This window comes from Rattus norvegicus, chromosome 18 (assembly GCF_036323735.1).
Source record: "Rattus norvegicus strain BN/NHsdMcwi chromosome 18, GRCr8, whole genome shotgun sequence".
Lineage (NCBI taxonomy): Eukaryota > Metazoa > Chordata > Mammalia > Rodentia > Muridae > Rattus > Rattus norvegicus.
The window spans coordinates 14,412,826-14,436,870 of record NC_086036.1 but is presented as its reverse complement, the minus strand read 5'-3'; the positions used below and the strand labels follow the sequence as shown (position 1 = coordinate 14,436,870).

Here is a 24,045-nt window from a genome sequence, read left to right as displayed (position 1 = left end):
AAAACTCAAAGGAAAGAGTTCCGAGTAACAGACAGAAGCATGGTGGCCCCGGATAGAGGGCAGCTTTCTTTCTTATAGTTTTGCCAAGTATTTTATAAATTAATCCATACATTTAAAATGAAGCCTTCAGTAAGTGATAACAAGGGATCTGTCCTATAGGCTTCCTGTGTACCATCTAATTTAATATTTACAATTGACTCATGTTCCCTTAATGTCATGCAGGTGAGAAACGCAGGCTTTTCACTAACAAGCCAGATAGGCTGCTTATACCCAAGTTATATGATATTAAAATCGATGCCTACCTCATTCATAATATATGTATTTCAGTTATTAATATTATTTTGAAAGGTTTATATAACATAGTCTAGAGGGGGAAAGGTAGGTAGAGTTCAGGTGTTGATTGCTAAACACAGTCCTCTGAAGTTAGTGGATTAACACAGCTCATTATTCTGTGGGTAAAAAATTCAGAATGAACTCCTCTGGAAATTCTTTTTGCTACTTTGCTCAGCACAGACACTATGCCAGGAGGTATGAAAGCATTTACTTAAAGCTGCAGCTCAGTAAAACCAAAAACATCATAATTCTTAATATCTGAACATGAAATGCATAACTTCATGATGCTCCTTCCTTGTAATCTTTTAAAATATACAGTCATTTATTTATTAAAATTCCACACATGTATTTTGCATTTTGAAGATGTCTATTCCTTCTGTGTCACAACTTCCTTTCAGTTATTAATTCACAAATGATGACAAACACACTACACTTTGTGGCATATTTTGCCATTTTTTATTGGTGCTTTTTACTTACTTCCACTTATCACATTAAAGATCTGTTTGCATTTATATTTATTACCTTTTACTGTATAATCGATTTTAAATTTATTGGCCATTATTTTGATTTATTTAAACGATTCTGTTTCTACTTATTCAATGATTAGTTACACCTGGAGTGACTTAATACTTTCTAAACACTTACTAGTCTCTTTCTAAACAGGACAAGAATTCCAGAAGGCAGGTTTTCATTTTTTCTACTCTTAGATTCTATTGCTTAAATATACCTTTATGATTTTTACACATAAAATTTTGTTTTACTTTACATCCTGCTCACTGATCCCCTCCAGATCACCTCCTCTCACAATCCCTCTCCCACATACCCCTTTTCCTTCTCCTCTGAGTGGAAGAGGGCTCCCAGTCATCTCTCTCCACTCTGGCACATCCAGTCTCTGTGAAGCTAGGAGTATCCTCTCCTACGGAGGCCAAACAAGGCACTGAAGCTAGAAGAACATATCCCACATACAGGCAACAACTTTTGGGCTAGCCCTAGCTCAAGTTGCTTGGGAGCCACATGAAAACCAAGATGTACATCTGCTACGTATGTGTGGGGAGGCCTAGGTCCAGCCTGTGTATGTTCTTTGGTTTGTGATTCAGATTCTGAGAGCCCCACAGATCCAGGTTGGTCCTCTGTGGAGTTTCTATCTCCTTCAGTAGCCAAAATTCTTCCTCCCATTCTTTCATAAAATTTCCCAAGCTCTACTCTGTTTGGCTATGGGTGTCTGCATCTGTCTCATTTAGCTTTTGGGTAGAGCCTCTGAGAGGACAACCATGCTAGATTCCTGTCTGCAAGCATAAGAGAGCATCATTAATAGTGTCAGGGATTGGGCACCAAAGAGGAGTAGAAAGCAGGAAATAATCAAATTTAGGGCTAAAATTAATCAGTTAGAAGCAAAGAAACAATGAAATACAAAGAAACAATGAAACCAAAAGCCAGTTCTTTGAGAAAATCAAGAAGATTGACAAATACTAATCCAAGCTAGCCAAAAATCAGAGAGACAGTATCCAAATAAACAAAGTCAGAAATGAAAATGAGACATAACAATAGAAGCTGAAGAAATTCAAAGAGTCAGTAGGTCTTACCAAAGTTAAATCAAGATCAGATAAACTATTTAAACAGCCTTATAACCCCTAATGAAATGGAGGCAGTCATTAAAATTCTCCCAACCATAAAATGCCCAGGGCCAGATGATTTTAGAACAGAATATTACCAGACCTTCAAAGAAGAGCTAATACCAATACTCTTCAAACTATTCCATGAAATAGTAACAGAAGGAACACTACCAAATTCATTCTATGAAGCCACATTCACCCTGATACCTAAGCCATACAGAAACTCAACAAAGAGAGAACTTCAGACTGATTTCTCTTATGAACATTGATGCAAAACTACTCAATAAAATACTTACAAACCAAGTCCAGAAACAAATCAAAAGCATTATCCATCGTGATCAAGTAAACTCGATGTTTTTAAAGAACAGAAATGCATGGCACATGTGCTGGTTGTTTTTTGTTAATTTGATCCAAACTTAGACATATCTGAGAGAGACACCTCAATTAAGTAAATGCCCCCATCTGATTGCTTGTAGGCAAGCCTGTGGGGCATTTTCTTAATTAATGACTGATGCAGGAGGAACCATCCACTGTGGGTTTTACCTTTCATGAGTAGGTAAAAAAGCAAACTAAACAAGCCGTGGGGAGCAAGTCAATAAGCATTGTTCCTTGGTCTCTGCTTTTGTTCCTCCAGCCTCCAGCTTCCTGCCCAGAGTTCCTGCCATGGCTTTTCTTAGTGGGATGTGTCTTGATGTACATAAGCTAAATAAACCCTTTCATTGCACAGATTGCTTTTGATAATGGTCACAACAGTAGAGACCAAAATAGGACAATAATTACATTTAACCAAAAGCTTACAATGTGTCCAAACTTTTTTTTATCTTTATTAACTTGAGTATTTCTTATTTACATTTCGATTATTATTCCTCTTCCCGGTTTCCGGGCCAACATCCCCCTAACCCCTCCCCCTCCCCTTCTTTATGGTTGATCCCCTCCCCATCCTCCCCCCATTGCCACCCTCCCCCCAACAATCACGTTCACTGGGGATTCAGTCTTAGCAGGACCCAGGGCTTCCCCTTCCACTGGTGCTCTTACTAGGATATTCATTGCTACCCATGAGGTCAGAGTCCAGGGTCAGTCCATGTATAGTCTTTGGGTAGTGGCTTAGTCCCTGGAAGCTCTGGTTGGTTGGCATTGTTGTTCATATGGGGTCTCGAGCCCCTTCAAGCTCTTCCAGTCCTTTCTCTGATTCCTTCAAGGGGGGTCCCGTTCTCAGTTCAGTGGTTTGCTGCTGGCATTCGCCTCTGTGTTTGCTGTATTCTGGCTGTGTCTCTCAGGATCGATCTACATCCGGCTCCTGTCGGCCTGCACTTCTTTGCTTCATCCGTCTTGTCTAATTGGGTGGCTGTATATGTATGGGCCACATGTGGGGCAGGCTTTTAAAAAAGTATGTTGACATAAATTTTATCTGTTCTTCTGTCTGCCTATCTATCTATCTACTATCTACTATCTGTCTGTCTGTCTGTCTGTCTATCTATCTATCTATCTATCTATCTATCTATCTATCTCTATCTCTCTATTTTCTATTGTTTTTGAAACAGGGTTTCTCTGTGTACCCCTGGCTGTCCTGATCTTGCTTTGTAGGCCTCACAGGGATTCATCTGACTCCGCCTCCTGAATGCTGGGATTACAGGGTTCACCATCATTCACAGCTACAAATGTTATTTAATGATGATAAATGTATACTGATTAACTACAATGTTAATCTATTTTTACAGTCATGTCATGGAACAAAGACCATGATTGAACCTTACACACACACACACACACACACACACACACACACACACACACACACAGTTTACACTTATATAAATTCTACAAAACTAATTTTACACAGATCTCATCAGCTGTGTTACCCATAATAATTGCTTGGTCTGGCAAGATAGTAATAAAAGGTGTTTCAGGCCACACTCGATGACCCGAGTTCAGTCCTCAGGATGAAGGCACGGTATAGCAGGAAGCAAATGACTAGGGCAAGTTGTCTTCTGATCTGATACTAACTCCCTCCCAAAAACCGTAAACCAATGACAAATAATCATAATTATAAATTATAAATATATTTATGGTTCTAAATATATATAAATAATAATTATAAATCAGATATATAAGTAATTAAATAATTCTGTATAAAGATAAGTTTTAGGGTTGGAAATGTGTTTCAATGGATAAAGCAGTTGCCTCATATCCATAAGGTCTGACAAGTTTGGTGCCCATCCATACTAACAAAATTCAGAGATTAAAACGAGAGAATCCCCAGGACAAGGTTGCTTACAAGGCAGGTCAAATCATATGAAGAAGTTGGAGACTGAAGGAATAACTTCTTTGAGTAGGAAAATGTCTTAGTTTGTTTTAAAAAAATAAAAGCCCACAAACCCAACAGCGTGTTTAAATTAGCAAAGAAGTTAATTTGGTTAAGAAATAAGAACTTTGAAGTAAAATGACAAATTCCTTGCTTCAGTAAAATTGGAGCAAAGCATTCTGTTTCAAAGAGAAGTTTCCTTGATGAGAGGTGAGGATTACACTCACCCGTGGAAGGAAGGATAAAGTTTAGGTTGCTGTTAGGGGAATTATGCTAGCTCAGTACAGCAATGGTCGTAGATTCCTGCATGGCTTCACCAGCCCTGAATAGTTAGCACGGTTCTAGTACCATGCATGTTCTCCTCTTGTTGAATGGGTCCTAAGTGCAATTAGACAGTTGTTCATTACCATCGATGTATGCATATTCGGTATGCTGGTAGTTGATGTGGCAGTAGGTGAACTGTTGGTCACCTTCCTCCTTTGGAAGCTTGCAAGGTCTCAACCCTAAACAAAAGCTTACAAGTCACTAAAGAGTCCTGAGAGTCGAAGAAACAGTCTTCCCTAGGGAAGAGCACACAAACTCATTATCTAATACCAAATGGTTTGTCCCTGAAAACACAAAGGTAGGTAACATTATATATACCGAGCAGGGTTTATTTAAGAAAGTATTTGTATATACATATACATGTTTGCATTTAACAAAAGTTAATGAAAACAGAGGCCATGCATTTCAAAAGAGCAAGAAGAGGTATATGGGAAAATTTGAATGGAGGAGAGGGAAAGGGGAAATAGAGTATTTATTTTATAATCCCCAAAATTAAGGTATACCAGTTTTTGTATTAACTGTTCACAATTGACATTTTTCTGAATTAATCATTTGCTAGAGATTTTTGTTACCTGACTTTTAGTGAATGAGTTTTACACATTGTTATATAGAAGTCCTTTTATGAATTCAGTGCTCTGTCTGTCAAATAGCTCTGTATTATTTATCTACATATAATCCTTTACATCTCTTCTATAAACCATCTATCACCCCTCTGTCTGTCTGTCTGTCTGTCTGTCTATCATCTATCTATCTATCTATCATCTCTTTCTATCTACCTATCATCTATATTTCATCCATCACTTATTTATATAATCTATTGCATATCTATAATCTATTGCATATCTATAATCTACATAGCATCTATTCTCTATAATCTGTATCTGTCATCTTTATTTGTGCAATATATTGAGAATTCATTGCTCTATATCAAATTCAGACATCGAGTCTATGCATGTATCTTAGTTTATACTTGGAATTCATCCTGTTTGTAGATGAAAATATCTTACTGTTATGTGATATATGCTTATATTCATATGTGCTGATGGTAGTTTACCAAGTCACTGTGTTTATAGTAAAACTTAAATCTTCCTATCCATCATGTTTTATGCTCACCCTTGAAAGAAACTATTCATTAAATATTCAGGATAATTCCCAAACTGCTTTCTCTTTAAAGACATGGCTCTCTCTCTACAATGGGATACCGCCTAATACATTGCTTGAATACCCACATTCTTTTGAACATTTTTTTGAAGGAAGAGTTGCATGATTTGTTGTTCCACACATCTATTACTATGTGCCATGCTTTATAGAGTCTGATAATAGTTTATGAACTGGTAACCTTTAATTAAGCACAGGGGTGGAATAGTTACATTTTGCACACAGTTAAATTTTATGGTGCCTAATAATATTTTCAACCCATTTCAGGATGAAAGTTCAATAGAGAGTGATGAATTTGATATGAGTGATTCAACTCGGATGTCCGCCGTGAACTCTGACCTTAGCTCCAATCTGGAAGAAAGAGTGCAAAGTCCCCAGACTGCCCAGGGCCAGCAGGATGGTAAGCTTTTCACACCGAACAAACGATAGATAAGGCAGCGAGACCAGCAATGAGTAAGACTCTATTAAAATCACAACCACCTCTTCACTCTTGTGTCCATTTAAAAAAAATCTGTCTCTATGGAGACATTTTCTGGGCACTCAGGTTATGTCATCCACTTTATTATTTTTAGATTTAAGTACTCTTTTCAAAATTAAAGTGTTAGACTGATTTATAAAAAGATGTCAGTTATGAAATCCGGGCATATCTTGCTTTCTTTTTAAATATGAAATGTGCTACAAGAGTGCAGTTGGATATCTAGGATAATGTCTCCTTGGCTTTGGTTTCTTGTGCCATCCTTTATATTTGAGAAAATGAAGAGTTTAAAGATGATTAAATTTTCTATTAACAAACAGCCCAGCCCCAAAGGACACGATATTAAAGACAATTTTCTTAAAGGGGTGCTGTAGGAAGAGGTACTTTGCTGTGAGCTTGAACTCCTTTCTTGCTCAAAGGGAAAGGAAGGTTGCCATTCCTAGTCTACAATCTCTGCAAGACTCCTAAGCCTTCCCTTTGTTGATGCTGGGAATGAAGCTGGCAATTATGAGGTCAGCTGATGGTCCACACATCAGGCCTGATATTCTCAAGGAACTCTGAAAACTTTTTGAAGATTTTGCCTTTGAATTAAATTTGATGCAAATTAATAAAATAGCAGCTGTAAAATTAAGGTTTATAAGTAGAAACCAAAGAAGTAATTCAAAATTGGTTTATGACTTCAATTGTGTAAGTTAGAGCTTCCCCAGCCTCCTTCTAACCCTCCTGTGATGCCTGAGGAGTTCTCCATTGTGCTGTCCACTGAGTTTTCTTTGGCATCATTTTTCCTAGTCCATTGAGAGGTTTTCCCTATCCTGGTAGATTATTACGATCGCCACTTGAAACTAACATCACAAGCTCTTCGCTTTCTGCGAGAGCTCCTCACCACTTTCTGCTCACAAGTGTTGGGTGTATTTCTTCGCTTTGTCCACATTCACCACTTAGAGAGCAAAGCTAATCATGCTGCTTTCAATCTCTTCTGCACTCAAACAAGTCCCCAGTTTTCTTCTGCAAGCCCTTCTATCTATAAAGAAAATCTGCTAAAGGCCTACTCCCTCCATCCACCTCATAATTGTTAACATTTCTTAGAGCTCTTATTACCATGTGAGACTATATTATTTTCTCATTCATTACCCTTTCCTCTTCTATTATTAATTTATAAGTATTCTTCCACTATGAGTTTCCTGTCATGTGCTCCATTTCAAATTCTTCTTACATGTCCCATCATTTAAATAATTAAGGTGTAGCTTTCCAATATAATTATGGTTTGTAAAATGAGTTTTACATATTTTCTTTCCTTTATCCTGATAATAGCATTCTCTTAAATTATCCATGCTAGCACCATACTGTTCAATTCCCATGTGCACATGCATGTGCACATCCCTAAACATACCTATACTACTTTATTATACTTGTTTTATACCTAAAGTGTGCTCTTTATCTTGTGCTATTCATACCTAATTATTTTCTTTTGCATGTAAGTTATATACATATATGTGTATGGCATACATTTGTGTATGTACAAAATATTATCTTGTGTGTATAAATATATGTATTTGTATGTAATGCTGAGCAAATAAATGAATAAGACATTTTAAGAAGCATAGACCCGACTCATGTAATATATAACATAAAGAAAGTGATCTATCTAACATGTAGGAGAAACTACTTGGCTTTTTAAAAATGAAAATTTATAATAATAAAATTTAAATATTTATCTTGTTTTTAAATACTGGGATGTTTGAAGAACTAAGTATTGGTTAGCTTGGAATATGTTAGTTCTTTGTGAATGGTGTAAATTAATCTTTAAAGAGTGCAAGAAGGTAAGGACTTGTGGTGTAATCTATCTAATAGTGGGTGAGCATCCTGATGTGGGCCCAGGTTAGAGTTCATGGGGCAGAACTTCTCAGCCTCCACACCTTTGATCCCTCTCTTATTTTTGGTAAATATCAAGCAGCCTCTTTCCAACTACTGACTGCATGGTAGTACATGTTTTCTCAGACAAGTTTCCATCTCTGGATTTGACAAGGGCTTCCTTGCTTGGTAGGGGTGCAAATGGCCCATAGGTCATAACTGACTGACATAGTGAAGGAAGAATCTGTGCAGACAGAGGCTATCAGAGGAGAGTCCACAGGGAAATGCTTTAAGGGAAGTATGGAGAGAAGAGGAGCATATGCTACAGCAGACACACGAGGACGGGATGCTCTTTGGTTATGCTTTTCCTCACAGTGTTCACCGTCTCTGCAGTGGGCTTGACATATGGTTGTCTGAGTGAGCAGCATTTTCAGTATTAATATTATATAATTTAAGGTTGAAGAGATACACGTGACAGCAAACTGTGCAAGAGTAATATTTTACTGTGACAGAGTGAGCGCCGTTGTCTGTACTCATAAATCAGATGTGCTGAAAGCATTGGGAGAAATGGTGGGTTAAACTCCTATTGTAATAATTGGTTAAAACTTCAATTTTGCTCTGTATAAAATCTTTTATTGTCCCTGTATGTTTTTACATTTTGTTTTGTTGTGAGACGGTTTCATGCAGCTCAGATTAGCCTCAAATTCCTGGTCCTTCTGTCTCAGCCTCTCCATGATCAGTTAAAATCCAAGCAGATATGATTTCCAAAAGCTGAAAAAAAAGTTTTAAAAAGTTAGAGTAAAATGTTCTCTTTTTCCTTAGCATCAAGTTGAAAATATTCCCCAAAGAGGCTGAAGTAGGAAGTGGCTTCTTGAAATTCCAGAAATTGTAACGTAGGCAGTTTACATAATGTCTCTATTGAGCACCATATACAATGGAGAATGAAGACTTAAAGGCTTCCTTTTCTGTTTCTATTTCAATATGGTTATCACGGATTTAATATCTCATCATCAGAATCTTGAGTGTTGGAGACAGGGAGGAAAGGAATGAAAATGTTTTGCCCTGGGTGAGATAATTAAGCAAAGGTCAAGAAGACTGAATAAAGAGTTTATGGGAAGGTACTTTGAGATCGGCATAGAATAGTAAGTTTCTTTTGATTATTAGATATTCATGTTGCTTCCCTCTTATCGTAAAAGATAAGAGACCCATAGACCATGTTTAAAAAACAAAACCAAAAATTTACAAAATACATAAAAGTAACAGACTTTGCATAGGAAGCATTTTACCCTTGATTTTGGATTAAAGATGCCACATTGCAGCATTTGGACAGTTTGACAGACGTAAAAGCCCGTCTTTGGGTTAAATTCACCCAATGGCTCTGCTTACCTTGAGTTTCCTCCTGTAAGCACGAGCTCCTCGATGCTGCCATGAAGGTTAGGGAGCTTGGGAGTACAACTTCGGTGTGCAATGGCAGTGGCTCACAGAGTTCCACGAAACATGGCTGGATCTAACAGCTCCCAGCCTCGTGGATCCACATACAGCCCATTTGTTAAATTTCATGCTATGGCATCCATTTAAAGAGATCCTAGGTAAAAGGCCACCCCTTAAGTTCTTACCTTTGAATCTCAGATCCTACATTTCCTGGAGCAGCTCTAACCAGCATTTCCCCCTGAGTTGTTCCTTTGCCCTGAGATGTCTGATGCATCTGATTTCCACTTTCTGAAGTTGACTGTGATGGGGAGGCTGACGAGAGCAGCAGCCTTCTGCACAGACCTGAAACTTTGGTTCAAGCAGGCATTTGATTCCCTTTGATAGGGTCAATTATTTTCTACAAAGAAATCTACTTGCTTTTCCAAATTAAATACTGTATGTAAAGCACTTCTGATCTATCTTGCTATCTTCTAAGAAGAGAGTTGTACCTGATTTAACTAAAAGAAAAAAAATCCTGTTATATCAGATTTCTCTCTTCTTTTTGCAGTCATGGTGAGCTGTCGGTTTTTCTCTTTATGCCTTAAAAAAGGTAGATACGGATGTCTAAGGAAGCTGAGGAATATCCAAATGATTATTTGTTTTTAATATTGATCAGCTTTAAAACCAAAGATTTATAACAGAAGGGAATATTTCTGTTCTAAACACTTTTCTGTTATTTTGGTAGTGACATCATCTCATAGCGTTTGATGGCATCATGCACATAGTGTTTGGTAATGACATCATGCACATAGTGTTCTTGGGTAGCTAGGCAGTGCCTTGTGACTGTGGTATGTCAACCCAGGTAATGCTACAAACTAGAGGTTCCATTTCCAGGCACATATGACTTTGTGTCATGTTTGGTTTAGTCACAGAGAGACACATTCTGAGAAATGTATCTCTAAGTGGTTGTATCATTGTGTATGCATCAGCATGCTCTCATAAAGGAAGGCAGCTATGATGTCACTGAAAGATGTGCTCTTACGGAAGACAGGCTATCACACGTATGCTCTGCCATCTACTGAAGGTTATATCACTCATGACTACTACTTCATTATGGCATAAACAATTTGATAACAATATCTGTGTGGCCACACTCATGAATATGGAAATATCTAGCGAAAGAAAAGGGGAAGAAAGTCACACACACTAAGTTTTCAACAGCTACTTCAATGTCTACCTAACGTTAGCTTTAAATGCATAATAGTTTTCATTCAAGAATAGATTTGATAATTATGTTAGCATGTAGAAATGTATGATTCATTCACTATAATCAAAAATTCTCTATTTCCTCATAATATTTGCCTTATAAAATACTTCGATATGCTTCAACTGGTCAGATGATTTGTGACATCCTCTTGGAGATAGGAGGAGAGGGAGGAGGAGGAATGGGATGAGAAACTGTAGGAGGGCAGACTGGGAGGGAGGTAACAACTAGACTTAAAAAATAAAAGTAATTTTTAAAAAAGAAAGCATTAACTTGGAATTTAGTGGCTAATCCAAGTACACATAGTATCCTATAAATAGACATGAAATTATACGTACATATGTATGATCTCACAACAACCATGGCTAATTAGAAAAATTGTGATGTGGCTCAATACCTATTTCACTGGGACAGGGAAGTAGTTTTTAACTCTGAATATTAATTTCAGAAAAAAGATAATAAAATGATTGTATAGATCATTTTATGTGAGGTATGGTAGCCTTAATTTGACAGAACTCTGGAGGTTGAGAATGGAATATGTAGTCTGGGCTGGTGTGAAACACTAATCCCCAAAGTGTCAGATCAAGTCAGCTGCATTCTGTGTTGAAGTAGTTAGTTTTCTCATTGAAGTAATAATGTCACATTAAGTAGGCACTATTGTATTTTCTCTCATGGTTTTAGATACAATGTATCTCAGTGGGGTAGGTCTGATAGAGAAGACACAGGGTCAGACAGAGGATTCTGCTTCTCAGCTTTTTTTTATTTTGTTTACACTCCATATTTTTCTCCTCCTTGTCTACCCTCTGTTCCACATCCCATAGCTCCTCCCCACTCCCTCTGTGTCCATGAGGATGACCCCTCCCCACTCACTCCTCCAGACCTCTATACTTCCTGGGGCCTCCAGTCTCTTGAGCGTTAGGTGCGTCTTCTCTGACTGAACCCAGACCCAGGAGTCCTCTGCTGTATATGTGTTGGAGGCTTCATATCAGCTGGTGTATGCTGCCTGATTGGTGATCTGGTGTCTAAGAGATCCCAGGGGTCCAGGTTAATTGAGACCAGGAGACTGCTGGTCCTCCTACAGGGTTGCCTTCCTCCTTAGCTTCCTTCAGCTTTTCCCTAATTCAACCAGAGGGGTCAGCAGCTTCTGTTTGTTGTTTGGGAGCACATATCTGCATCTGACTCTTTCAGCTGCCTGTTGGGTCTTTTGGAGAGCAGTCATGGTAGATCCCTTTTTGTAAACCCTGCATAGCCTCAGTAATAGTATTTGAGCTGGATCCCACTTTGGACTTGTCACTGGTCCTTCTTTTCCTCAGGCTCTTCTCCATTTCCATATGTGCATTTCTTTCAGACAGGAAAAATTGTGGATCAGAGCTTCGACTGTGGGATAGCAATCCCATCCCTCACTTGATGTCCTGTCTTTCCGTTGGAGGTGGGCTCAACAAACTCCCTCTCCCCACCATAGGGTCTTTCATCTAGGGTCTCCCCGTTTGAGTCCTGAGAATCTCTCAGTTCCCAGGTCTCTGATATATTCTGGAGGGTCCTCCCAACCTCTTTCCTTCTGAGGTCTCCTGTTTTCATTCTTTCTGCTGGCTCTCAGGTCTTCAGTCCTTTTCCCCCATCCAATACCACATCATGTTCCCCTCTACTACCACCCCTATCCCCTTTCCCTCCCCTATTCTTCCTTCCTCTCCCCTTATGGTTGCTTTCTTCTCCCTCCTAAGTGGGACTGAGGTGTCTTCACCTGGGCCTTTCAGCTCATTGACCTTTTTAGTTCTGTGGACTGTATCTTGGGTATTCTGTCTTTTTTTTTTTTTTGCTAATATCCATGTATTAGTGAGAATAGACCATGCATAGCCTTTTGGGTTTGAGTTACCTCACTGAGGATGATATGCCTGCAAAACTCAGGATGTCCTCGTTCTTAATAGCTGAGTAGTATTCCATTGTGTAAATGAACCACATTTTTCTGTATCCATTCTTCTGTCGTGGGACATCTGGCTTGTTTCCAGCTTATGGCTATCACAGATAAGGCTGTTATGAACATAGTGGAACATGTGCCCCTGTGGCACAGTGGGGCATCTTTTGGGTGTATCCCAAGAATGGTATTTCTGGGTCTTTAGGGAGGTCTATTTCCAATTTTCTGAGGAACCTCCAAATTGATTTCCAGAGTGGTGGTTCTAGCTTGCAGTCCCACCAGCAACGGAGGAGTGTTAATCTGTTTCCACATCCTGGCCAATAAACATTGTCACCTGAGGTTTTGATCTTAGCCCTTCTGACAGGTGTAAGGTGGAATCTCAGGGTCATTTTGATTTGCATTTTCCTGATCATGAAGGACTGTGAACATTACTTTAGGTGCTTCTTAGCCATTCGAGATTCTTCTGTTGTAAATTCTCTGTTTAGTTCTATACCCCATTTTTTTTTGTTAGCTTCTTGAGCTCTTTATATATTTTGGATATTAGCCCCCTATTGGACGTAGTGTTAGTAAAGATTTTTTTCTCAATATGTAGGTTGCTGGTTTGTCTTGTTGACTATGTCCTTTGCCTTAATGAAGCTTTACACTTCATGAGGTCCCATTTCTCAATTCTTGGTCTTATGGCGCGAGTCATTGGAGTTCTCTTTAGGAAATTTCTCCCTGTGCCAGCAAGTTGGAGGCTCTTGCCCGCTTTCTCTTCTATTAGAGTCAGTGTATCTGGTTTTGTGTTGAGGTTCTTTATTGACTTGAACTTCAGCTTTGTGCATGGTGACAAATATGGGTCTATTTTCATTTTCTACATACAAACAGCCAGTTAAACCAGCACTACTTACTGAAGATGCTTTCTTTTTAACATTGTATATTTTTGACTTCTCTGTCAAAGATCAAGTGTCTGTGTGTGGTTTTTTTTTTTTTTTTTGTGGGTCTTCAGTTCTATTCCATTGATCTATCTGTCTGTCTCTCTACCAATACCATGCAGGTTTTTTTTTGTTTGTTCGTTTTTGTTTGTTTGTTTGTTTTTGTTTGTTTTTTATCACTATTGCTTTGTAGAGGAGCTTGAGGCCAGGGACTGTGATTCCCCCAGAAGTTCTTTTATTGTTTAAAATTGTCTTCACTATTCTGTTTTTTTTTCCTTTCCAGATAAATTTGAGAATTGCTCTTTCCATGTCTTTGTAGAATTGTGTTGGGATTTTGTTGGGGATTGCATTGAATCTACAGATTGCCCTTAGTCGGATGGCCATTTTTACTATGTAAATTCTGCCAATCAATGAGCATGGGAAATCTCTTCATTTTCTGAGAACTTCTTTGATTTCCTTCTTGAGAGACTTGAATTTTCTATCATACAAATATGTATACATGAGTGACCCCAAAAATTCTCCCAGAGAACTTCTCCAGCTGATAAACAACTTCAGCAAAGTTAAGATATAAAATTAACTTAAATAAATCAGTGGTCTTTCTTTATAAAAATGATTAACAGTCTGAGAAAGAAATTAGGGAAACAACTCCCTTCACTATAGCCACAGATAATATAAAATAGCTCTTTCTATTTTTTTCAATCAGTCAAGGACTCTGGCCCCTGGTCTTATACTACTCATATTCAGGAAGGCTCTTCTTAAGTTAATTTTGTCTGGAAACACCCTCAGTGACACACTAGTAGTTGTGTCTGCATGGTGATTCTAAATTGGGTCAAGTTAATAATGAAGAATAACAATTACCCCTTGCGTTATTTATGCACAGGCTATTAAATGAACAAAACTTCTGGGATTTTTTTTTGGCAACTAACATTTTGAATTTTCTTATTTCATATTTCTTCTGAATAGAAAGCACTGTCTTCCTATTAAACTGTGATTTTCCAGGTAAAAATTCAGAAGACAATTTCTTAAATGTTGATGTCTGTTTCTTTGAATATCCCTGGACAAACAAATCCTGTGAAAAGTATTATTAGTCCTGTAAGGCCTTCTTAAGTGAGAGCAAATGGTCTCAAGAAGTAACTTTTAGAATCTAGGCTGAGATTGTTGCATTGAGGCTACTTGGGTATTTCATATTGTAACATACTAATAATAGAACTTCCCCCAAATAAGAGTGTAGAACAGAACACCTAAAATTTATACTTAGGAAATGCTTTTAAACATTTAAATATTGTTTTAAACTTTTTTGTTTCCTTATTAAATATTTTCTTTGAGTCAGTTTGCTTCCAGAGTGGGTGCTTATTTCTCCTTCAAAAATACATATCATGTAGAATATACCCCAAAGATGAATAGTGTTCAAGTGTTGGGTAATCAAAAAGAAACAATGTACATCCAGACAAACAATTATGGAAAGTAACTCTCTGGACCTTAAGTAGAAGATGGACAAGAGGAAGTGGCAGGAAGTGTAATCCTCTCCATCCAGTCCACATGTGACCTGAACCCTAGCTTTAGAAAATGGAGTTACAAAAAGGAAGTAATGTTAGAACTACATGAATTGCCTCATTCTATTGGTCCATCCTATAGAGCCCTAAAATAACCTGAACATTAAGAATATCAAATCAAATCATTATTGAGATTGAATGAATTTCTATTTCAGTTAGCAGGATTTCCTACACAAATGAAATGACAGTAGCCCTGGGGAGTATGAATGGAGCTGATTAAAAATAGAACACTCTAGTTATATGATAAATAAGTAAGTAGGGAGGTATGGAATAGAGTCCCACATTTTTCTTTTACCAAATTTAGATTGTGTGCTGAACTGGCATAATTATTCTCCTATATTACAATTCTTCCTAAAATATACTGACTGTTAAGAGCTACCCTGCATGTCCTTCTGGAGCCTATCAAACTAGACAAATGTTGCAAATCAGTGCTTCCAATGTTACCTCTTCTCTAGTCTCCATTCTTGTCCCTAAGTTGTACAATGGCAGCCTGTCAAGGGCAAAGCCTCAATCCTGTTCTACCTAGAATTTTCTAAGTTTCTCTCGGAATGAGAATTCATTTGTGAGGTCATGCAGGGTTCAGCTTTGTCCTTTCTTATGACAGTTGCCATGGGTGGCAGTTCTTTTATAGCTTATAAAAATGCATCGTTCATGATCTCAGTCTGCTTGGGATTCATTTCTGAAAATCGTATATATTGGATATAAACTAAGAACGTGCATGTACTGAGATGACATAAGAAGTAAGTGTTTATATTCAATCTCTTTTTACTGCTCAGTGGATATGTAAGTAACATTTTAGTAAAAATAGGCTCCTGATTAAATTGCATCGATTTTGGCTGAATCCAATAGTTTCCACATCATTATTAAGGCATATGAACCAACAATAAAAGCATCTACTACTTAACCATTTAATTTAGTTGGGAAATCTAATAAAACATATTTTTAATAAGAATGCTGTAAAACTATACTTAGTGGGAAATTAAATTTGGTGGTTAATTTTTTATGATGCTGAGTTTTAATTAGAAAACCTATTAACAGTGTTTTTAGTCTGAGTGCCAAGTTCCCCAGAGATTCTCCTGTCTTATATTATTCTAATTATTTTTGCTGAACTTTAAAAAATTTACTTAGCATTTTTGGGGTTATTTTGAAAAAAATCGTGTGGGCTAAAATGTTTTTTTTAACACAGATGTAATAAAATTAACTTTAAAATTAAACCTGCTCACAAATGTGGATTTGTTCTCTGTGACTAAATCCCAAACCTGTCTCGATTTAAGATACCTGAAAATACAACAATGCTGCCATTTTGTTCCCATCAAGTTTCTTTAATACCAAATTAGAATGATTTACATGATGAATTTATTTAATTATTATTCTGAGTCAAGGTAGTTAAACCAATGAAGCTTTTAAAATGTGCTTTTAATGGCAATTGCTCTATAAATAATCAGATCATAATTTTCAGAATTATAGACTAACTTTACAAGTAATATAAAAGGAGCAGGCAATTACAAAGTAATTTACTATGAATTGTAAGGGATTTTGATTCTTAAATCCTTTAGCTATATTTATGTGTGTGTACTTGTGTGCACATGTATATTTAATCATTTGAAATTTTTTATAAGTGGTAATTATGTTTCTAAAAGCAGAAGGGAGAAAAATTTGGCTTATACTAAAGCCTGAGTATTAAAAAGAGTAGCTTAATTCTGCACTTGCTTAAAATGCATTTGGAGTATCGTTGTGTGCTATTCATGTAGACTTGCATTATTAAAGATTCTGTTCTACTTTCTCCAGATTAAAACTGTGTCTCAGCATCTCTTCATACTAGGAAAGCACTAAGCACATAAAGAGTTACCTTCTGCTTCCATCAGTATCTAGGACCATCTCACATCCCAAAGACGTGCCGTGCCTCTCGGCTAGATCCTGCTCTAACTCAAGGGTAAGGCTTAGGACCAAGCTGGCCATGACACCTACTTGCTCAGAACAGCAAAGGATGCTAAAGGACTCACAAGTTTTGCTTGTAGCTCAGTTATTTTGCAATGTTATACTTGAGCTTTGGTAGTATTTTCATGACCACATATCCTATTCTGTGAATGACTGTATGAATTAGAACCTTGGGAGATGACAGAATCCTGTTAAGACAGAGAATCAGATTCAAGACCTTTCCGGGGCTGAACATTAAGTCATATGTGTCTCCCAGTGTATATGGGAAGTTAGGAGTTCACATGACTCTTAAAGAAGACATATTTTTGTTTTTATTTGTGTGCATGTGTGTGTGTGTGTGTGTGTGTGTGTGTGTGTGTGTGTGTGTGCGCCTGTGTGTGTGCGTGCATGCGCGCGCATGCACATACCGGCGTGTGTAGATAGATTTTGCTGTGTATCATTGACTAACATGTAACTTGCTATGTAGCTCAGGCTACCCTAAATTAGATGCTATCCTTTTGTCTCAGTATTCCACTATGATTAGTCATGAGCTCCCATGCTTAGCTAACTTAACTACATTTGAGTCTCTCTGTATAGATCATTCTTTGAGCCTTATTGCAGTGTGAGAACTACCTCGATTTTCCTTAAATAATTTTCTTGAGAAAGAATTTTCTCTAATATTTTTGGTATTAATACAACACAACTATATTTTATAAACTTTCATAGAAAGGCAAATTAATGCTATATTTCTTTACAACATTCTTGTGCTTTGTTTGAATCAGCAAACTACTATTAATGGGGAAAACAGTCTTTTGTTTTAATTTTTGTGGGGTTTTTTCATTTTTTTAATTGGATATTTTCTATATTTACATTCTAAATGTTCTCCTCCTTCCTGGTTTCCCCGCTAGAAACCCACATCCCATTCCCCTATTTCCTGCCTCCATGAGAGTGCTCCCCCACCCTACCACCTACTCCCTCCTGCTTCCCTACCCTAGCATTCCTCTACACCAGGGAAATGAGCCTTCACAGGACCAAAGGCATCTCCTTCCATTGATGCTGACAAGGCCATCCTCTGCTACATATGTGACCGGAGCCATGGGTCACTCCGTGTACTCTTTGGTTGGTGGTTTAGTTCCTGGGAGCTCTGGGGTATCAGGTTGGTTGATATTGTTGTTCTTCCTATGGGGTTGCAAACCCCAGCAGCTACTTCATTCCTTTCTCTAACTCCTCCATATGGGACCCCATTCTCAGCCCAATGGTTGGCTATGAGCATCTACCTCTGTATTTGTCAGGCTCTGGCAGAGCTTCTCAGGAGACAGCTATATTAGGCTCCTGTCAGCATGTACCTCTTGGCATCTGCAATAGTGACTGTGTTTGATGATTGCATGTGGGATGGATCTCCCTGTGTACCAGTCTTTGGATGGCCTTTTCTTCAGTCTCTGCTCCACACTTTGTCTCAATATTTCCTCCTGTGAGTATTCTGTTCCCCCTTCTAAGAAGTACAGAAGCATCTACACTTTAGCCTTTCTTCTTGAGCTTCATGTGGTCTGTGAATTGTATCTTGGGTATTCTGAGTTTTGGGACTGATATGTACTTATCAGTGAGTGCATATCATGTGTTTCCTTTTGTGATTGGGTTATCTCTCTCAGGATATTTTCTAGTTCCATCCATTTGTCTAAGAATTTCATGAAGTCAATGTTTTTTTAATAACTAAGTAGTACCCTGTTATGTAACTGTACCACATTTTCTGTATTCCTCTGTTGAAAGACATCTGGGTTTTTTCCAACTTCTTGCTATTATCTATAAGGCTCCTATGAGCATAGTAGAGCATGGGTGCCCTTGTTATATGTTGGAGCATCTTTTGGGTATATGCCCAGGAGTGGTATAGCTGAATCAGATGTGGAGAGAGGACCACTCCCCCATTTTTGGTGGGATTGCAAGCTGGTACAACCGCTCTGGAAATCAGTCTGGCAGTTCCTCAGAAAATTGGACATAGTATTACCCGAGTTGGGGGCAATCTTAGCCTTCAGGCAATTCAACAACTCAGTAAGTTCTGTTTTGAATAGGGCTTTTAAGCTAAAGTTCTTTGACAGCTGGGCAAACAGATAAACCATCTACGTCTTAGAACTAAATTGACTGTAAAAATCTTGATTTGCTGGGATGATAGGAATGGTAGTAAGATTTGGGGTGATAAACAGAAAGGACAGCTAGAGGATATTGAAGAAAGGGACAGAACGTGTATTTTATTGTATTTATTGCAAACCTGTAGTATAACTATTTTCTTATCCATCTCACATCTCCATTTGAATGGATGTGTCTTGCAGCCAAGAAACAACCCTATCTTGTTCATCTTGGCACACTCACTTTAAAGTGGGACATCTGGAAAAGTAAGAATCATTTTTGAGCTGAAATTGTGTTTGCTGTTTCTTCCCCCTTTGCTTGTTTCTGTGATAAGATAATTCAATCTTCATTCAGTGCCCTTTGCCCAAGTGTGCTTTCTGGCGTTTACCTCCCAGTTCTACCTCCAAACAACACATCTATAGAGTAGTAGGAACAGAAATTGAGCTCCTTAAGAAGTCAGTATAAAGTGATTGTTAAATCAAATAATTTGTTAATATTTTATAAAATTATTATTTCTAATAACATGGACTTTTCACATTAGTGTTTGCAACTAATCATACTATAGTAATCTTAAGTTTATAATGAAAATGAATAGTAATGATCTTTTTAAAGGAGCTGGACTGAGAAAAGGTGGCCTGTGCTCACTCTGCCTGTGCTCACTTTGCAGTATAGTATATTTGGGAATAATTATTTTTCTCTGCACTGTGGCTGAGTTAGTACTCTTCAGAGTATGAACATTTGTTAAAGGATTATGGGATGATGGAAGGCTTATCCTCTGCTTCTCTCAGCCTGTCCTCTCTCCTTCAAAAAGCCATTTGAAAAGCTAGATTATACATATGAGGAATGCCTGGAAAGCAGGGAGATTGTTGAAGGAACAGACTGCGTTTCTGCCTCCAAACAATCCTGGACTTCCTGTCTTTTCTTGCTATCCACCATGACTTGGTAAAAAATGTAGTCAAAAATCTGCAGGCAGAACAAAACATCATAGTTATCTCAAGAATGTTATTGAAGGTCCACCGTCCTTCCTCTTTATGAATACACGTACACCTTTGGGTCTTAAATATAGACACACACATTATGTTAGCTTTCCATCTCTTTGACCATGCATGTTAGATAAACAACCTATGGCAGAAAAAATTTACTTGGATTCATATTTCAGAGGAATCAGACCACTCATTAGCTCTATTGATATTAGGCTTCCAGAGTGGCACAAAATCAAGTTGGGAGGAGCCAATGGCTGAGGCTGCCCACTCCATGGTTGACAGGAGGCAGAGTAAGGGAACACAGGAAAGGCCAAGGCAAAATCCAGTACAAGAGACATGCCATCAGTGATTCATCCTCTAGAAGAAAAATATCAGGAGTGGATCAGCTATGGAAGCGCCCCACATACATGCCCAGAGGTGTCCATTAACCTCCCGGGAGTCATTCATTCCATACCAGCTGACACAGTCAAGAAAAAGTATCATGGTATACGTATACGTGTTGGTTTTTGTGTACATGATTAATGAGAGGAGAGAGAGAGAGCAGAGGAAGAGAGAAGGGTGATGGGAAGACGTAGAAGGGAGAGAAAGAAGAAAGGGAGAAGAAAAAGAAGAAAGGCATAAGAAGGTGAACTAAAAAGGAAGACAGTTGAGAAAAGAGCTGTTTCAACAATAATTGCTACTTTCTAGTTTCATAGAAGGAAATTTTTTCTTATTTTTTATTTTATACAGTTGCTTCATTAAATATTTGATGTCCTGAAATATCAAGATAACTTTCAGAATTTTGAAGTTTTTAATCCAGTAACTTTAACTAGTCTCACTCCTAGTATGGAGATTTATTTTAGTAACACATTATCACTTTGATATCATAAAAGCTTGGAGGATAGCTCTTAGCATCACACAGAACAAGCAGCACAACTCAAAGCTTGTCTTTTCCTTTATCCAAGTCTACTACAAAATATCTAAGGAAGGAAAACCAGGATTTTCCCAAACCGTGGAGTTGGTGCACTGAATGCTATTCCTAGCATTCTGACATAGTCTGCCAGTGCGTCCACAATCTTGAAATGCTTACCAATAATATCAGTAGTTTGTTCATCTAAAGTTCCATGTGCATGAATCTGTTGAAGCAAAATACATCTAAACTCTAGCAGGTTAACTATAAAATCAAATTATTTTAACATTATTTCTAACAGAAAATGAGCATAGATGATGACGGGTACCTTTTGAAATTGTTTATTAAAAATCACATAGTTTACAGAGCTCATTTTGTAAAATTCCCATAACCTATAAAGAAACTGTTATTTTCTCAATATAGGTGAGGAAACCCCAGGGTCATTATTTGGCCTGTTGTCTCTATAACTGCAGGGCTAGAAGCAAGATTAGAGCGCACCCATTCAGCTGGGGGAGCCTCTGGCATTAGATGTGAGTTTCTAAGCTGCCACATGCTCTCTCTCGTCTGTATCCATTCCACTCATCTGACTTGCAAGCTTACACCATGCAAGCTCAACCACAGCACCACACTCTCACAATCTGAACAGAGAGTTAATGATCCAGGATCTTCCTGGATCTTCTGCTTCTGAATCCACCTGCCTTTGGATGATTTTCATACCCTCCTACTTCACAGCTGCACTCTTCTGATTTACACAGTGATAAATCATTTAATGTCATTCCTGGCTGTTGAAATCTATTGGCTCTGAGTGGTTTGTATTCTGTTAATTTCAGTAGGATCTCTTGACAATAATTGCTCTGGGTTTTAAAATTCTTATTTCTTTTTACCTGTTAAAAATGTTATTGACTTCTGAGGAGTCTTTCATCCTTTTCTGTTCTTCCCTTGTATGGATAGGACAATAAGAAATTGTGCCTGACTTCCTCTTTTGCTTTCATTGTTTTGAGTCTTCTGATTCCATTTTGCCATGTTTTATTCTAAATAATGAGGCCAGACTTTGACGGAAGGCAGAATAAAAACACTCTCATTCATGACTATCTACTCATGCCAAAAATGATTTACATTTTCTTTTAAGCCTTTTATTTTATAACATTCCAGCTCTGCCTCACATAAAATAACAATGAAATATTTTTTATGAAGAGTACTATTTTTCTACATAAAGCATCAATAAGCTTGAAGTGTCAGGCACATAAATACTGAGCCTCAAAATAAATGACTTTTTATAATAATAGTGGTCTTTAGATCTAATAAACATACTTTAAAATGAGTTTATCTTGTATGAGAAGTAGAAATTATCTGAAGAATAATTTATCCATCTGAGCAGACATAGATGATAATAGGACCCTTGATCCTAAAGTAAACTTGGAAAGTAAACAAAATGTCAAATTTCAGCAAAACCGCACCGAGGTTAATTGCTTCTGTAAACAGGAAAAGCAACTGTACAGTAAACGTCATTGCATACCTTCAAGACACCATAACTTTCAGCGATGTATCTGTTGAATTGAGAAATTAGTTATGAATTTTAGCTACTACTTCTTAATTACACCGTGTCTTTCTCTCACAGTTGGAACAGGATCTAGCCCTCCCCGTGTTACCCAACATTGCATTGTCCATCTGTAAACAGGGCACTTCTGCATTTATATCTGTGCATAAACTAGATATTTTGACCTTACTTTTTAAAATCATTTTGACCTATGAAGGTGTGAATTATCCTAATTATAAGGTAAGAAGTTTAAGCACTCAAAATTGTCTGTTTTCACTTCAATTATTTATAGCTATCATACAAAATAATGGGTTTGGGTGTCATTTTTTTTTCTTTTCTCCATCTTTATTAAATTGGGTATTTCTTATTTACATTTCAATTGTTATTACCTTTCCAGGTTTCCAGGCCAACATCCCCCTAACCTCTCCCTCTTCCCTTCTATATGGGTGTTCCTCTCCTCATCCTCCCCCCATTGCCGCCCTCCCCCCAACAATCACGTTCACTGGGGGTCCAGTCTTGCAGGACCAAGGGCTTCCCCTTCCACTGGTGCTCTTACTAGAATATTCCTTGCTACATATGAGGTCAGAGTCCAGGGTCAGTCCATGTATAGTCTTTGGGTAGTGGCTTAGTCCCTGGAAGCGTTGGTTGGTTGGCATTGTTGTTCATTGGGTGTCATTTTTATACATCATCATTGTCCTTTGTTCATACTCACCCATCATCACCCATCGTGACCCCTACCCTAGTTCCCCTCCTCTATGCTTTTATGTCACATATACATAAGTGTGTGCAAGTGTGTGTGTCTGTTGAAATCTATTCCTCCATGTGAGAGAAAATATGTAATATATGTCTTTCTGAGTCTGGCTTATTTTGTTCAACATAATGAATTCCATCCATTTCCCTGAGAATAGCATAATTTTCAAATACTCTCTGGTTACGAGTCCTTCCCTTTTAATAAAATAAGCTGTTTTTTTTATCTTTCCATTAAACCGTATTGGGATGCTTTGCTGCTAAAATATAATGTCTTATTATATTCGTGTAAGTTTTTGTAAGAGTTCTTTGTGCAGAAGATCCCAAGCTGTTCTCAAAGAAATGATGGGCAAGGGTCACAGAACCATGGAAATTGAGCTCAGGTCCCAGTTCTGTGGCTGTATATGTATGCTCGGTGGTTAAGGTCAGCCAGGGAGACTCCATGTGAGGTTAAGAAGAACGTTTCCCTCAGTCACATCACAGAGTCCATGAAAGGAACCAATTAGAGTTTATAGCCATTGACAACACATGTATCAGCTGTTCCTTATGAACTATGATTTTGCAAGGTTACGAAGCAGAATGATTTCTTTACCATTAATGATATGATGCAGGAGATTTGAGATGCTGTAGGTCACGATTGTAAATGACAGAAAAATAGGGAGCACAAGGAAGGAAGAGAGCCTGTTGTCTCATAGAAATAAGAGAGGCAGGGTTGCCTCTTGAAGGAGGTGGCCAAGGTCTA

The 24,045-nt window shown here is 37.8% G+C and overlaps 1 protein-coding gene and 1 long non-coding RNA gene across 9 annotated transcripts in view; one reads left to right on the top strand and one right to left on the bottom strand.

Moving 5' to 3' along the window:
* Nol4 (nucleolar protein 4) overlaps window positions 1-24,045 on the top strand; it is a 362,395-nt gene that overhangs the window by 132,827 nt on the left and 205,523 nt on the right. For all 8 annotated transcript variants that reach the window (XM_039096914.2, XM_039096918.2, NM_001415694.1 and 5 more), the window contains one exon: window positions 5,998-6,130. In XM_039096914.2, coding sequence (XP_038952842.1) covers window positions 5,998-6,130 — 133 coding nt within the window. The remainder of the gene's footprint in view (window positions 1-5,997; window positions 6,131-24,045) is intronic.
* On the bottom strand, window positions 8,668-15,638 carry LOC120098257 (uncharacterized). Its single transcript, XR_005496401.2, has 3 exons — window positions 15,554-15,638; window positions 9,673-9,835; window positions 8,668-8,827 (listed from the first exon to the last, which is right to left on the bottom strand). It is a non-coding gene; the product is annotated as an uncharacterized LOC120098257 (long non-coding RNA).